General features: G+C 39.1%; 1 protein-coding gene across 2 annotated transcripts in view; it reads left to right on the top strand.

The window, feature by feature from the left end:
- Positions 1 to 8348, top strand: part of LOC137627765 (uncharacterized) — a 43313-nt gene extending 34965 nt beyond the window's left edge. For both annotated transcript variants that reach the window (XM_068359059.1, XM_068359060.1), the window contains 2 exons: positions 2678 to 3733; positions 4917 to 8348. In XM_068359059.1, coding sequence (XP_068215160.1) covers positions 2678 to 3733; positions 4917 to 4952 — 1092 coding nt within the window. In that variant the 3' untranslated portion in view covers positions 4953 to 8348. The remainder of the gene's footprint in view (positions 1 to 2677; positions 3734 to 4916) is intronic.
- Positions 8349 to 14648: the final 6300 nt, after the last annotated feature.

A 14648-nucleotide genomic window follows, 5' to 3' on the forward strand; every position in this document is an offset into this window, starting at 1 on the left:
GTCTAGTTACCAATGGCCGCCTCAGGGTACGATCCCTCCAATGGTGGCTAAAGTCCAACTGGAATCAGGCCTTCAATTCCCCGTACATTCTGATCCCCATGGGACCAGAGGAAGAGAAGGACCTCGAGTGGTGGGTGGCAGACGAGAATCTGCTGAAGAGTGCCGATCTTCTTGTCCTCCCCCGGACTTGATGCTCTTTTCAGACGCATCAAAAGAAGGGTGAGGGGGCTCACATGCTTCAACACGTGACCTCAGGCCTTTGGTCAGAGTTTGAAAAGTACCTACACAAATCTCTTGGGAGATGAAGGCCATCCTCCTGGCCTTTCAAGAGTTCCATCAGTTCCTGACGGGTCACTCAATGGTGGTGATGAGCGACAACACCATAGTAGTGGCTTACATCAACAAGCAAGGGAGTACTTTTTTGCAGCTCCTATCCCGTCTGGCAGTGGAGATACTGAGATGGGCAGAAGTTCACTCGCTCTCCCTATCTGCTTGCTTCATTCCCGGCAAAAGGAATGTACTTGCCGATATCTTCAGCAGAGCGACTCAGATACTGGGTTCTGAATGTTCTTTGGATCATCTAGTTGTCAACAAAGTCCTGACTTTGTGGGGTTCTCTGACTGTGGATCTGTTTGCAACGTCCCTAAACTTCAGGCTCCCGCTATACTGCTCCCCAGTCCCAGACCCCAATGCTCTCTGGCAAGAGGCATTCCAACAACGGTGGGACAACATCAAATTTTACGCCTTTACCCCATTCTGTCTGATGAGAAGAGTACTTAATAAGGCCAGGACATCGGTCAATCTTTCAAAGACCCTTATAGCCCTGCTATGGCATCACGCAGAATAGCTCCCAGACATTGTGTAACTTCTGTCGGAGCTTGCGAGAGAACTTCCTCCACGACACGATTTACTCAGACAACTACATGTCAACATTTAACACAAAGCCGTAGCTTCGCTATGTCTTCATGCCAGGAGACTATCCAGCATCTCATAACTCAGAGAGGATTTTCATAACAAGTTGCGAAAAGGATGCCTGGACATCTGCGAAGATCATAAGCTTCAGTCTACCAGACAGTGGAAAGTTTTCTGTAATGTCTTGGAAGGGTTATCTCTCCACTTAATGCCACTATTCCAGTAATAGCGGAGTTCTTCGAGGAAATGCGCCTCTTGGTTTCGGCAGTTAAAGGCTATCGCTCAGCCTTGACTCTTGCCATTAAACTGAAAGGAGTGGACATTTCCTCATCTCTAGAACTTTCCCTCCTCTTACGGAGTTATGAACTTACCTGTCCTCAGTCAGTAGTGAGACCTCCTCCTTGGAACGTGGTTCGGGTTCTTCTGTCTCTAAAGAGGCCTCCCTACGAACCTTTATGCCAGACAACAGATAGAGTCGGCAGCAAACTTCATGGTCTCTCATATGACATTGCCCATTCAAAGGGATGGGGAGAGGTAAGCTTCAGCTTCATCCCTGAGTTTTTAGCCAAGACTTAAAATTCGGGGTTAGCGGATCCTAGATTCAATTTCTTCCGGATAACGAGTCTCAGCTTTGTAACCAACAACCCAGACCGTCTGTTACTATGCCCAGTAAAGAGTTTGAGGCTCTACCTGTAAAGAACAGCAGCAGCCTGTCCCCGAGTGCCTTCGCTCTTCGTCAGCACTAGGAGAAATAAGAGGAGGATCATAAAGAACACAATTCCAACATGTCGACCCAGAGCACATGATGTCAGGGCATGGCTACGTCCCTGGCCTTCAAAAGAAACTACTTTGTGGTGCAAGCTCTTCAACCGGGCGTGTGGAAGCAGAAAACTACCTTCATCCCCCATTACCTGCAAGACGTGACCCACAGGAGACTCGATACGTTCTCTATCAGTCCTGTGGTGGCTGCACAACAGCTGGTTTAGTACCTCAAGCTCCTTAATGGACATGTTGCAGAAGGTTGAGGGCATTGTTACCTGGTTTTAGCTTGAGTGAAGGAAAAGGAATAACTGGCTCTTTTCTTTTCTTCATCCTCCCCTCTCTTAGGGAAATCAGCATCCATGGTCCGCTGCACAGCTGACGTCAACTACTGCAGGTAAACCATTGCTCCCTTGTGTAACTTAGTATTGTGTCATTACTGTTGCCTCCCCATATCCTGGCGAGGTGGTATTGGGAAGGTCTTGGTGTCCTCGGATGATTCCTATGGACTCATTTTATCTTTACAGTCCCATTGCTAGTATCTTAACACACAAGCTTGTGTAGGGCACAGACCACGCTTAGCAAAATGTTAGGGTTTCCTAATTTTTTGCACTAACCTACATAAAAAAGGAATCCCTGGGTAAAGCCAAAAAGCCAGATTGGCAGGGACATCCGCCCTCTTAATGGGCGAGTCAACCTCTATAGATAGCGTAGGTTTGTATTACAGTTATGGAACAACCCTTTGAGGTCCTACATCCAAGTAAAATTAAGTACAGTCACAGGTGTGTGAGTGACAGGGGTAGCTAACTAATCCCCCACCCCCCACCCCGCTAACTAGTGGGATGGGTAGTTAGCCCTCACTAAATTCTAATGGCTCATCCTTTCAGTTTTTCCAAAAGTAATACCCCTATAAATAGCTACGGGGTTGTATCGATAGGAAAAATACAAATTACTTTCAAATTTGTCATTTTAGGTTATACATTCACATATGAATTTTCATTTTTAGGATGCAAACAAGAAGAGTAAAACTCACTGTGGAAGGTTTGATGATGATGATTATAATGATGATGATGATGATGATGAATGCAAGAAGAATAGGAATGCCAATAGTGATAACTGCAATAGGAGAGGGAATTACAGTGACTTTGAGTGTGACATGCCCTATGAGGAGCAGTTGCAACTTGCTTCCCTGATATCGCTGGAAGATCAGCAAAAGAGACAAGCTGACGAAGACTTTCGTATTGCTCAACGCTTGCAAGAGGAGGAGGAACGTGTAATGCGTTTCAGTCAACACGAAGACTATTCTCGGAAGAGGCAGATGTACGAGGGCGACGATTTAGAAAGGGGACGAAGCAGGACTATTGCTCGCAGACAGACACGTTTACATGAATCTTCTAGAAGGAACTCAAACAGGTGTTCAGGTGGATGTTACGACGAAGAAGAGGAAGCAACCAGAGGAGCGAGGAGGAAAAGCTGCCGCAGTAACCATTCATATGACGATGAAGATGATGATGAAGTATCATGTCATCGGTTATCTTCAGGAAAAGGCATCTATGATGAAGCTCGACAAAATCTCCCAGAGCCGGTTCACAATGGAGATTCTGGTCATGAAAAGTCATATTCTGACGTTGTCTCACAAGACAGATTGGAAGAGGGTGATGGTTTTGAAGATGATGACGAAAGAAATTCTAGTAGAGAAATGCCATATGAAGAATCCCTTAGAGGAGACAAAAATGAAGAAACTCCCAAAAAAGGGAAAGAAGAATTTTCCGATGATGATGATGATGGCTCCTGCCACCGTTCAAGGAGAGGCCCGTATGCATCTGCTCGAGAGAAGCTCGATGATTGTTATATGGAGGGTGATGACGATGATAGTTGTTGCAAGGATACAGGAACTAGAAAAGAAGATGATTCATGCGAGGAAGATGGGTTTGCGAGGGAGAAGAATGCGATGGTAGTCCGAGCAATATCAACGCATGAAGAGGACAAAGAAAAGAGAAGGCTTAGGAAGTATCTCAGAGAACAAGAGGAACTGGAATTCGCTTTAGCACTTTCGTTATCGGTATGTTCATTTCTTGTTTAATTAAAATCCCTAAGTCTCTCTCTCTCTCTCTCTCTCTCTCTCTCTCTCTCTCTCTCTCTCTCTCTCTCTCTCTCTCTCTCTCTCTCTCTCTCTCTCTCTCTTTTTTTCTGTAAATTAATTAATGATTACCATATACATATTTTACATTGTAAGTACTGTAGTTAGGTTTTTATTTTTGGAGGATGGCCACAATCTTTTTCTTCTTACCATGTATTTTAATCACCTTGTGGCCATTTTTGATACAGAACTGTTTATTTTACAACTCAGCACAAAGTGTATTTAACCCTTTTACCCCCAAAGGACGTACTGGTACGTTTCACAAAACCCATCCCTTTACCCCCATGGACGTACTGGTACGTCCTTACAAAAAAATGCTGTAAAAAAAATTTTTTTTCATATTTTTGATAATTTTTTGAAAAAATTCAGGCATTTTTCAAGAGAATGAGACCAACTTGACCTCTCTATGACAAAAATTAAGGCTGTTAGAGCAATTTAAAAAAAATATACTGCAAAATGTGCTGGGAAAAAAATAACCCCTTGGGGGTTAAGGGTTGGAAATTTCCAAAGAGCCTGGGGGTAAAAGGGTTAAAATGAAAAAGCGATCACAACTACAAAAAAAAAAAAAAAAAAAAATGTGAAGACGTGTGATAAATATCTCGCCTACAAGTGTTGCAAGCAATAGGCGTGTTGCGAGGTAATGTGAATGCAAAATGGCAAAAAATGCCCCTGAATACTGCATGGGTGGCATTAGTACTTTGAATACGAAGGGAAATATTTGCTCGCAGACCGATGCAATGCTCGCACAGTATACCGATTTCAAATTTCATGCTCGCATATAGAACTACCCGTTTTCTGAGTTACTCATAAACCGAGGTATTTTTTAACAGTACTAATTTAAACCAAGTGGAAAAGTTAAGATGCAATTTTTGGAAGTTAGTAGCATAATGGCTTAGGGAAATTAAGAAGAATTTTTTTATTGTAAATTATCTGTTTCTGTAATTCCTGAATTCAAATTTTCTAACTTATTAATAAGATGCAGTCAAATGTTTCATGCCCTAAGTTTAACAGTAGTATAAGTCCAATGAGGTTATTAAAACTGTAACATCATTGTATTCTATTAGCTACGATATTAAATAGTACTGTACTTTCTTTTTTTTTGCAGATTATGCCTCAACAACAGGAAGGACAAGTTGGTTAGTACTGTAACGTGTGAAGCATGGAACTGCAACAGTTAAAAGAAGTCTTATCCTATCAGTATTTTTATCATCTCTGTCTCTCTAACAGTGTTGATATCAATTTGAAGTTTTTCTCTCTCTCTCTCTCTCTCTCTCTCTCTCTCTCTCTCTCTCTCTCTCTCTCTCTCTCTCTCTCTCTCTCTCTCTCTCTCTCTCTCTCTAAAAGTAATTGAATTAATTTTTCCTCGCTTATTTCTTTTTATTGTATTATTGTATCTGTAAACCAAGCTAATCTATGTTAAATTTCAGTAATTTATAATGATTAATTCATGTAGTTCCAAGACACTTTATTTTAGCTTGATGATACAAATACTCTTCTACTGCATATGGAGAAATGATTAAGGTTGAATATAGAAAGCACAATTGTTGGCAATTCCAAGATTGAAATTTGTAGCGAACGACAAATATTGACCTTAGTGCAGTAAATCCTTTGCTCCAGCCCTGAACTAGTTTTTCAGTTGTTAGTCTTGTTGTACAATTCTTGTGACAAACTACCCGTTCATCTAAATTACTCTGCGCTCATTCTCTCTTCCTTGAATAATGCATGTTGCTGTAACTGATACATTGTTATTTCTATGGAATAGTTCAACAAGACTTACAAGTCATATGTCAAGACTTATAAGGCTGCCGAAAGGATTTGGATAGCTAAGTAGGAAGAGGTTGTTGAAAATGGCTATCGAAAAGTGAAAGGAAGGAAAAACTCCGGCAAAGACCTTTAACCACCGTTTACAGTGTGCCACCCAAACACACAGTCGTTGGACCTCTCCTGTGTGGTTGATGATAAAGGAGCATAACTAATCTTGAAAAGGGGAATTAATAAAGCTCTTACTTATTGAGGACATGTTCGTTTCTTGGTTGAATTAACCGTGTTTAATGTACTTTTATTCGGTCTGTCCAAAACTGCTGGATGCTGCAAATGACAGAAGTTTAATTAATAACAAAACATTTGCCCAAGAAATTGTTCTAGCTGGGAAGGTTTGCCTGTGATCAAATTTTAGATCTTTAACTCTTTCCAGATAAAGGTTGTTTGTCGAGAATATTTTTAAACGAATTCAGGGAGTACGTTATGTTTTTTTATCTATCTTTCAATATAGGGGCATGCCAGATGCGAATGATATTATTCGGAGAGATCATTTTACTGCCTGCAGGTATGTGAGGTCAGACGCGAGACTTGCATCTGGATAAATATAAAATGTACAAAGAGTTTTGAAAAATTACATTGAAAGGCTTCCGTACTTTTTTCTGTACAGTACGGTAAAACAGAACAAAGTATAGTTATCGGAAGATATAAATTGGTTCTTGTACATTTACAGAATTACTATAGCATCCATCTTGCCTTTCTCATTTAGTGAGATGAATGATCATTTCTATGGTGATTTATTGCCAAATTAGGTTGAATTGAGGTACTGATATTGGGCTGTATGGCTGGGGGGCTTGAGCCAAGAAGGCCAATTACAGCCTAAATTGAAATTTGGAGAAAAAACCGCTGTTGTATTAGGATGTATTATGAAATACAGTCAAAGTCAAAAGAGGTTGGAAAACAAGATGGAAGAAAGGAAGCATGGACAGAGGCAAAGTGGAAGGCTAACAACCGGGTCCACTAGGGACCAAAGTTACACGGCCAAAACCCATAAGTAGTGGTACGAGTCGTAGCAGCCTACTGGAAACATCCCTCCCTGTCAATATGTTGGAAGAGAGTTCAAGACTCACTGATGTTCAGTAATGTACTTTGCACTCACCATCCTTGTGGGGGATGGCATGAGGTTGGAGAAACCTACAATTCTACTTACTGAGTCGCCAGCAGCCCTTGCCTGGCTCTCCCATATCTTAGTTTGATGGGGAGATTTGTTGGACACTGATCACATGTATATATGATCAGTCTCAAGGGCATTGTCCTGTCCTCTGCCTCTGCCATTCAGGAGCCCAAAGTACACAACCACCCATCCGGCCAAATCAGAAGTCTTTTTCTCAATTACATCATTTGTGTATTTTTATAGGGCTTGCCTAGGTTAAGTGTGTATGTTTTACTATGTAATGCTCAGTGGGAAAGAAACTGATGTTCATCCTAATATACTGCCCAACTAATTATAGTTACTGTACTTAAATCAAATTAATTATGTGGTCTGGATGAAATACATATGACAGTGTCATTAATTAAAATCACCCATTGTGATATAGATAACTTGGCATAATGTGATTGTGCTGAACTTTTAGCTTTAAAGTATTGTGATTTATGATAATGGAAATAAGGTAACTTTAATGGAGCAGATATCAATGTTAGTTTTAACTCATGTTTACTGCAAATTTGCCTTAAATTTTTCAATCTGTTTATCAATGGATATTGTGGAGAATGTTGGAAGTATCCTTTCTAATTTTTATCTTTAGGTACCAGTGGAAAACACAGCCCAAACCACACTGCAAGGTAGTTAAATCTCAAACTAATTAGAATGTCATCCATAATTCTAAAACTTTTATTGAAACAAGTTTCCTAAATATTTTGTAAACTACAGGGAATCGGCTAACCATTCGTCCACATTACCTCCTGACAAGTTGTAAGCAAGCTATATATTGCATGCTGTTGACCATACCGTTTGCTAATGGGTCCAACAAAATTCTCTCTATGTTGTATGCAGGTAAAACTGACCCATCATAAAATGCTGGTGTAGGAGTAGATTAAGACATGAACCAGTGCATTGTGGTGTGAATGGTTGTGGTGAAAAACCTATAATTCTGTTCTCTAGGGCCTGTCACGGCCCTCCCCTTTGATGAAGGGATTATCTAAATGGAAGACAGCCTGTGAATAGTGGTTTTCACACGCCCTTGTTGTATACACGACACCCACAAGGTGATCGTGCGAGGGTAGTAACCTCTGCATTCCATGCTTTTATCCTTCTCTAATATATTTGGAAGATTTATATTAGAAAAGTGTAAAGAAGGACTTCTTTCACCGGGCGTCACAGGTCTCTTCCCAGGAATAGATTTTTCCTTCGTCAAAATCCCTTAATTCTGTTCTTTGATTACCAGAGTCCTTCTAGTGGATAATGTATGTTTTTAAGTATCAAGTTGTCATTGTTTAAGAATCCTACCTGATTCTTACTATTAGCATACCTGAGTGATCTCCGTGGACCTAGTCTTGAACCAAATTGGGTTCTTACACGCCTTCAGCACAGTACTGACTAATACTTCATTACAACTCATACACTCAGTTTGTATGATCTCAATTTTTTACAGTTAAATCAGGTTGTTTGAAAATAGTCTGGTGTGAGAAAGTCTCTCTCTCTCTCTCTCTCTCTCTCTCTCTCTCTCTCTCTCTCTCTCTCTCTCTCTCTCTCTCTCTCTCTCTCTCTCTCTCTCTCTCTCTCTCACATTTTCAAAATGTCAGACTTTTCTCTCTCTCTCTCTCTCTCTCACACACATTTTCAAAATGTCAGACTTTTCTCTCTCTCTCTCTCACACACATTTTCAAATGTTAAACTTGACAAGTGTAACAAATAATTGCTCAAATTTATTTTACTTGCATTCACATGAGCAGCTCATCAGGTACCCCGTTAATCTTCTGTTGTTGTTTACAGATATGTTAAAGAGAGTAAAACAAGATGCAAGGGCCTTGGTTAAGGAGTCCACATCCCATGTGTGTGAAACCATTAAAAGCTAAAATATATATCTTTCACAGTTAATGGAATAATTGATGTTGCCCAAAACAAAATCACGTTTTAGGTCTTGTGTTATGGCGTCTGCTTCGGGGGAAGTTGTCTCCGAATAAGAAAAATCTGATGATTTTGGGGACAAGGTTTTGAAATCATAGGGACATTTCAAGCAAAATTTTATTGTTTATGGCTAAAATAGAGGAACGTAGAGAGTAGAGGTCCCCTTTTTTGTTTTTGTCTCATTTGTTGATGTTGGCTACCCCCCAAATTTGGGGGAAGTGCCTTGGTATATGTATGTATGGCTAAGAAATATCCTAAAACCTCATTTTCATTTCCCACGAAACTTGGTGTCCCTCCAAAAGTGATGTATGCTTCTATCAATCAATTCTAAAGTCAGATTATACAGGACTTTTGTGCCTGGTCACATCAGATTGTTTCAAGAGGGGTCCCATCTTCATTATAACTAATGGTTTGCAGTAACATTTTTGACACATTTTTGGGTGAGTCGAGGTCCCCTTTTTTTTTTTTTTTTTATTTCTGAAAAGTTTTTATGTTAAACCAAGGATCAGAATTATGGAAACTTATTAATTTTAATTTTGGTTGGATTGATTTTCTCAAGATATAGTTTTTTTTAACCTGTTTTGGGTGAGTCGAGGTCCCTTTTTTTGTATTTCTGAAAAGTTTTTATGATAAACCAAGGATCAGAATTATGGAAACTTATTAATTTTGGTTGGATTGATTTTCTCAAGATATAGTTTTTTTTACCTGTTTTTATGTCAACCCTTTATGTATCCTATGCATTTATTGGAAATCATTATTATAGTTTTGCACTCAAGGATTGTATTTTTAAGTCTGCAATATGGGATTAAATGTACAGTATTTGATTTTTCAAGTAGCTTTTGCTATTTGAGACCTTTTTGTCATAATTTTCTTTTTGTACTTTTGGTTCCTATGGAAATTTAAACTGTCGTTAATGGATTCTAGAAAAATTTATAAAAGCAAATACTGTACTAGTGAGAGTTTAGTCATGTTCTTTACCCTGGTTTTCAAATCTTCATAATTTTCTCTTGCCTTTTTCTTGTTTCCAGAGATCATCGCAGATAATTAAGGACATTGTTGTGTTTGTGTTAAAAAATAATTTTGATAATTTGTAACTGAATTTGCAAACTTTGTCTCATTTCCTGATTAGCGATGGTTGGAAACTCGTAACATTGTGTAAACATAAGATTCCATGGTGCTGTAAAATGTATAGATGGAATGGGCATCAAATGCCAAGTTGGTATGTGATAAGGTAGTGCATTAAATGCAGAATTATTGTGATATTCTCCGGCATTAAATGCCAGGCGTTATTTTCTTCATTAGAAATGATTTGAGTTTTGTTGGTTGTCACCTTGGCAAAGGAGTTTACTGTATCTGTATGGAATATACCTTGGATGGAGAATACAGTCTCTCTCTCTCTCTCTCTCTCTCTCTCTCTCTCTCTCTCTCTCTCTCTCTCTCTCTCTCTCTCTCTCTCTCTCTCTCTCTCTCTCTCTCTCAAAATTGCTGTTCCATCTATCCAGGGACGTTTTATTTGATAATTTATATATATACATACATACATAATCATATATTTGTATACTGCAATTACAAGGTATTCATGATTATAATTATGCATAGAATAAAATTTGATAAAAAAAAAAAAAATAAAAGTAATCATTTACCTAAAAAAAACAAGCTTATCTTCATCTAATTGGGTTTAAGACTTATCTTTTCTGCATGGTTATTTATAGACTTGTGAAACTTGGAAGATTTTTTCTCAATCGATAAAAATTGGAGAAGAAATAGTAGACACCTGGCAATGCATAGAACGGTATGTAATATTACAGAAGGTCATCAACTTCCAAACTTAATTGGTTCCAAGAAACTGTTTGTAAGTCCAATTTTGTTACATGTTGACCTATCGTAAGCCTAACCTGAATTCCGTGCCTATGATTTCCAGCTACAAAAGTCAATGAATAGTTGGGTTTCATATGAAATTGATATCGGGTTATTACAAATATTGTTTTGCTTACTCGTACATAGGAATAGTGAAGCGGGATCGTATAGGAGCACTCGAAGGTGATGGGATGTGTAACGGGTCCTTACTTATCCTACCCCTTAGTGGATTAGACTGGGTAAAGTCTGTTTGAGGTGCAGATATCTATGGTTATCTTAGGATACGTCCCTGATTATACACGATATCTTGGGATAGTCGTTTCCGGGGGTTGAAAACTCATGATACCTGACGGTAATTCTCTTGTAATATCAATCGCAGAAATATTATACTGTAGAAAGTTGCCAGAAGGAACTTCCATCAGGACGACATGGCTCGAGCCCAAAAATAGATTTTTCCTAAGTCAAAATCCTTAGGTAAGGTAGCTAGGGCCTCTGTTACGGCCCTTCCCTTTGATGAAGGAATTATCTAAATGGAAGACAGCCTGTGAATAGTGGTTTACACACGCCCCTGCTTTATACACGACGCCCACTGGGTGCTCGCACGAGGGTAGTAACCTCTGCATTCCATACTTTAACTTTCTCTGGTATATTTGGAAGTATTTATATCAGAAAAGTGTAAGGAAGGACCCTTTTCACCGGGCGTCACAGGTATCTCCCCAGAAATAGATTTTTCCTTTGTCAAAATCCCTTTTATTACCATATTTCTGTATCTTTGTTATTTTCAGTTAGGTTTGTGACTGTATCCCCAAATGTTTCCAAGTTGAGGGCCTTCTGTACTGCTAAGGTACATACGAGGTTCTATGAACAATTGGAGGGACTTTTACTAACATAGAAATGACACAATGAACGAGTCCGGACAAGCAAGGAATACTTATTGCCAGCTTGTTTAGAATGATTAGCTCATAGGGTCATTGCAATTCCCCTATTATTATTATTATTATTATTATTATTATTATTATTATTATTACAAGCTGAGCTACAACCCTAGTTGGAAAAGCAGGATGCTATAATACCACTTGCTCCAACAGGGAAATATAACCCAGTGAGAAAAGGAAACAAGAGAATAAACTACAAAAGAAGTAATGAACAATTGATATAAAATATTTTCAAGAACAGCAACAACCATTAAATTGGATCTGATATGTTAACTATAAAAAAAAAAGGAGGAAGAGAAACAAGATATCGTAGCATACCCAAGTGTATTCAGAAGCTAGAGAACGCTAACCCAAGACAGTGGGAGACCATGGTACAGAGGCTATGGCACTTTGCAACGTCATCATTTTCTCCTACTTGCACCTCACCGTTGATTGTCTGCCTGGCCACAGCGTGTATGACCCAGACGTTCAAATCCAACCCAATCAATTCCGCTCATACTACTGTTATAACCAGAGACTCGCCTTGGTATTTGCTTTAAAATCACAATCTGTTTTACTCTTTCAGTCCTTTCTTTTTTTCATCAATCCTTTAGATAGTATTTCATTTATTTGTTATATTACAATGCTTGCTGGCAAACCCACTTCCTTTAATCCATTGATTTTTACCCTGAAATTTAATGTGATCAGCTCAACAGCCATATGTAAACAAAACACATAAACTGTCTTCATTATTTTATGAATCCAGAACCTACAAAGTGACCCTCACTCGCTGCAAATGGAAATGTTCGGACTAATGTACAATTTTTCAGGTAAAGGTGACATGGTCAAATTTTATTAATCTACCTGAAGTGTTTTAATTCTTTCGTTCTACTTCGTTTTTAGTATTGTTCTCCTGTCTGATCTTCGGCTGCTGATTTTCATCTTAATTTGTTAGACGGGAACTTACGGTCTATTAAATTTCTTATTCCTGATCTAGATAATAATCTCTGGTACCATCGTTCAATTTGTTCGATGACCAAGCATAAGATTTTTCATAATTCTAACCATCCTTTGCATTCAGATCTTCGTGGACATTACCAACCTGTTTGTAATAAAAGGTATGCCTTCTCCATCATGAGGCTTAATACTATACAGAATTCTGGAAGTTTTATTCCAGCTGTGACTAAGTTGTGGAATGATCTTCATTATCGGGTAGTTGAATTGGTAGAACTTCAAAAGTTCAAACTTGCAGCTAATTTTTCATGTTGAACCGGCTGACATAAGTCTCTGTTTATAGTTTATATATGAAAGATCTGTTTTAGATGTTGCTGTTCTCAAAATATTTCATTTTTTCATTACTTCTCATATACTTTATTTCCTTATTTCCTCTCCTCACTGGTCTATTTTTCCCTATTGGAGCCCTTGGGCTTATAGCATCCTGCTTTTCCAACTTGGGTTGTAGCTTAGCTAGTAATAATAAATGGCTGAACCTGAAAGTTAACTAAGGGGCCTTTGAGGGAACTTTACCTGGCAATTCTTCACCCATCTTTACCTAGCCCTCCGTGAACCTAACTTACAGTAAATAGAACGTTTGACTGCTTATAATACTGCTAGAGTGTTATTGGGTCCTTTGACTGTCCAGATAGTACTATATTGGATCTCACACTGCTTACAGCTCATTTTTCCTGTGCATACATATACACCAAATAGTCTAGTGTATTCTTAACACATTCTCCTCTTTCCTTATACACCTGACAACACTAAGCTAACCAAACAATTCTTGACTCAAGGGCTTGATGTTGCACTGTAACTATTTAGTTGCTACTTTCCACTTGGTAATAGTAGAAGAGACTTCAGCGATGGTCGGCAGATCTTCTAGAGGGCCACTCTAAAACCATTGCTCGATAGTCTTGGATTGTGCCATATCCTCTGTACCATGGTCTTCCACTGTCTTTGGTGAGAGTTCTTTTGCTTGAGGGTACACTCAGGCCCAAATTTATAGCCATTTCCTTATTTCCTTCCCTCACTGGGCTTTTTTTCCCTTGTTGGAACCCTTGTGCTTATAGCATCCTGCTTTTCCATCTAGGGTTGGGACTTACCTAGTAATAATGATAATATATAGTATGGTCAATCTCTAGGACATTCTCCTGTTCCTTAGCTTCTGCCATTCATGATAAACCTTTAAGACCTCACCATACAATGTGTATATTCTTGCTTTCTTTCTTTTATCTTGGTACCTAACCTCTTAACTATTATTCTATATTGCATATGTTGGGTTTTCCTCGTTTCACGTTTGAAATTTGCACATGAGAGAGGTTCATAAAAGTAAGCAGTATATCAATAATAAAATTTCTTATTTCTATATTCACCTAAAACTCATGTCATGTACATGCCCAACCTCCTCCCAACTGGTTAGTGGTGTCATAAAGATAGAATAGTACAGTACAGTATTTCAACTTCGACGAAGACGACGACGACGACGAAGCGATGCAGACACAAAAGCTTTATATCGTTTCCTTTACTTTCTGGACCTAAACCACAAGGTTGAGTAGGGTCTAAATGGCACTCATGAATGACGGAGACAAGGGACAGGAAGGCAGTGCCCTAGAAACTGAAAATACACCAATGTGATCGGCACTCCATCAAACTAGGGCCATAAAGGTCTAGCCAATGGATGATCGAGAGTTAGCAGGTAGATATACAGGCTTCCCAAAACCCCCATCCTTAGCTCACAAGTAGGGTTAGGTTGCAAACACTGCAAGGAACTATCGAGCTTTAGCGTGTTTTGAGCCGAGCCCGGCAGATCGCCAGGTAAGGACATTTCCAGTAGGGTACCACAGCGCTGAATATGAGATGGGGAGGAACAAAATGTTGCTAAGCCACAACACTGTTCCGGTTTCTTTTCTCCAACCTCTTGAATTATAATTCATAGGGCAATTACACGGTTCTTGCACCCGGTTACAACCTAGTGCTGAATGACCTCCGCAGTCCCATTGTTGTTCATATGGCCCAATAAATACTCGACTCCCAGTTGCATTTTGACACTGAATGGTCTCCCGGGCTGCAGTCAGGCATTTTAAACCAAATTAATTATTCCAATGGTATGAATTACAACTGAATTTTATTAGATAGTTGTTGTGGCTTTATTGGTACCATATCTGCATCGGGTTCAAGTCCCACA

This window comes from Palaemon carinicauda, chromosome 35, assembly GCF_036898095.1.
Source record: "Palaemon carinicauda isolate YSFRI2023 chromosome 35, ASM3689809v2, whole genome shotgun sequence".
NCBI lineage: Eukaryota > Metazoa > Arthropoda > Malacostraca > Decapoda > Palaemonidae > Palaemon > Palaemon carinicauda.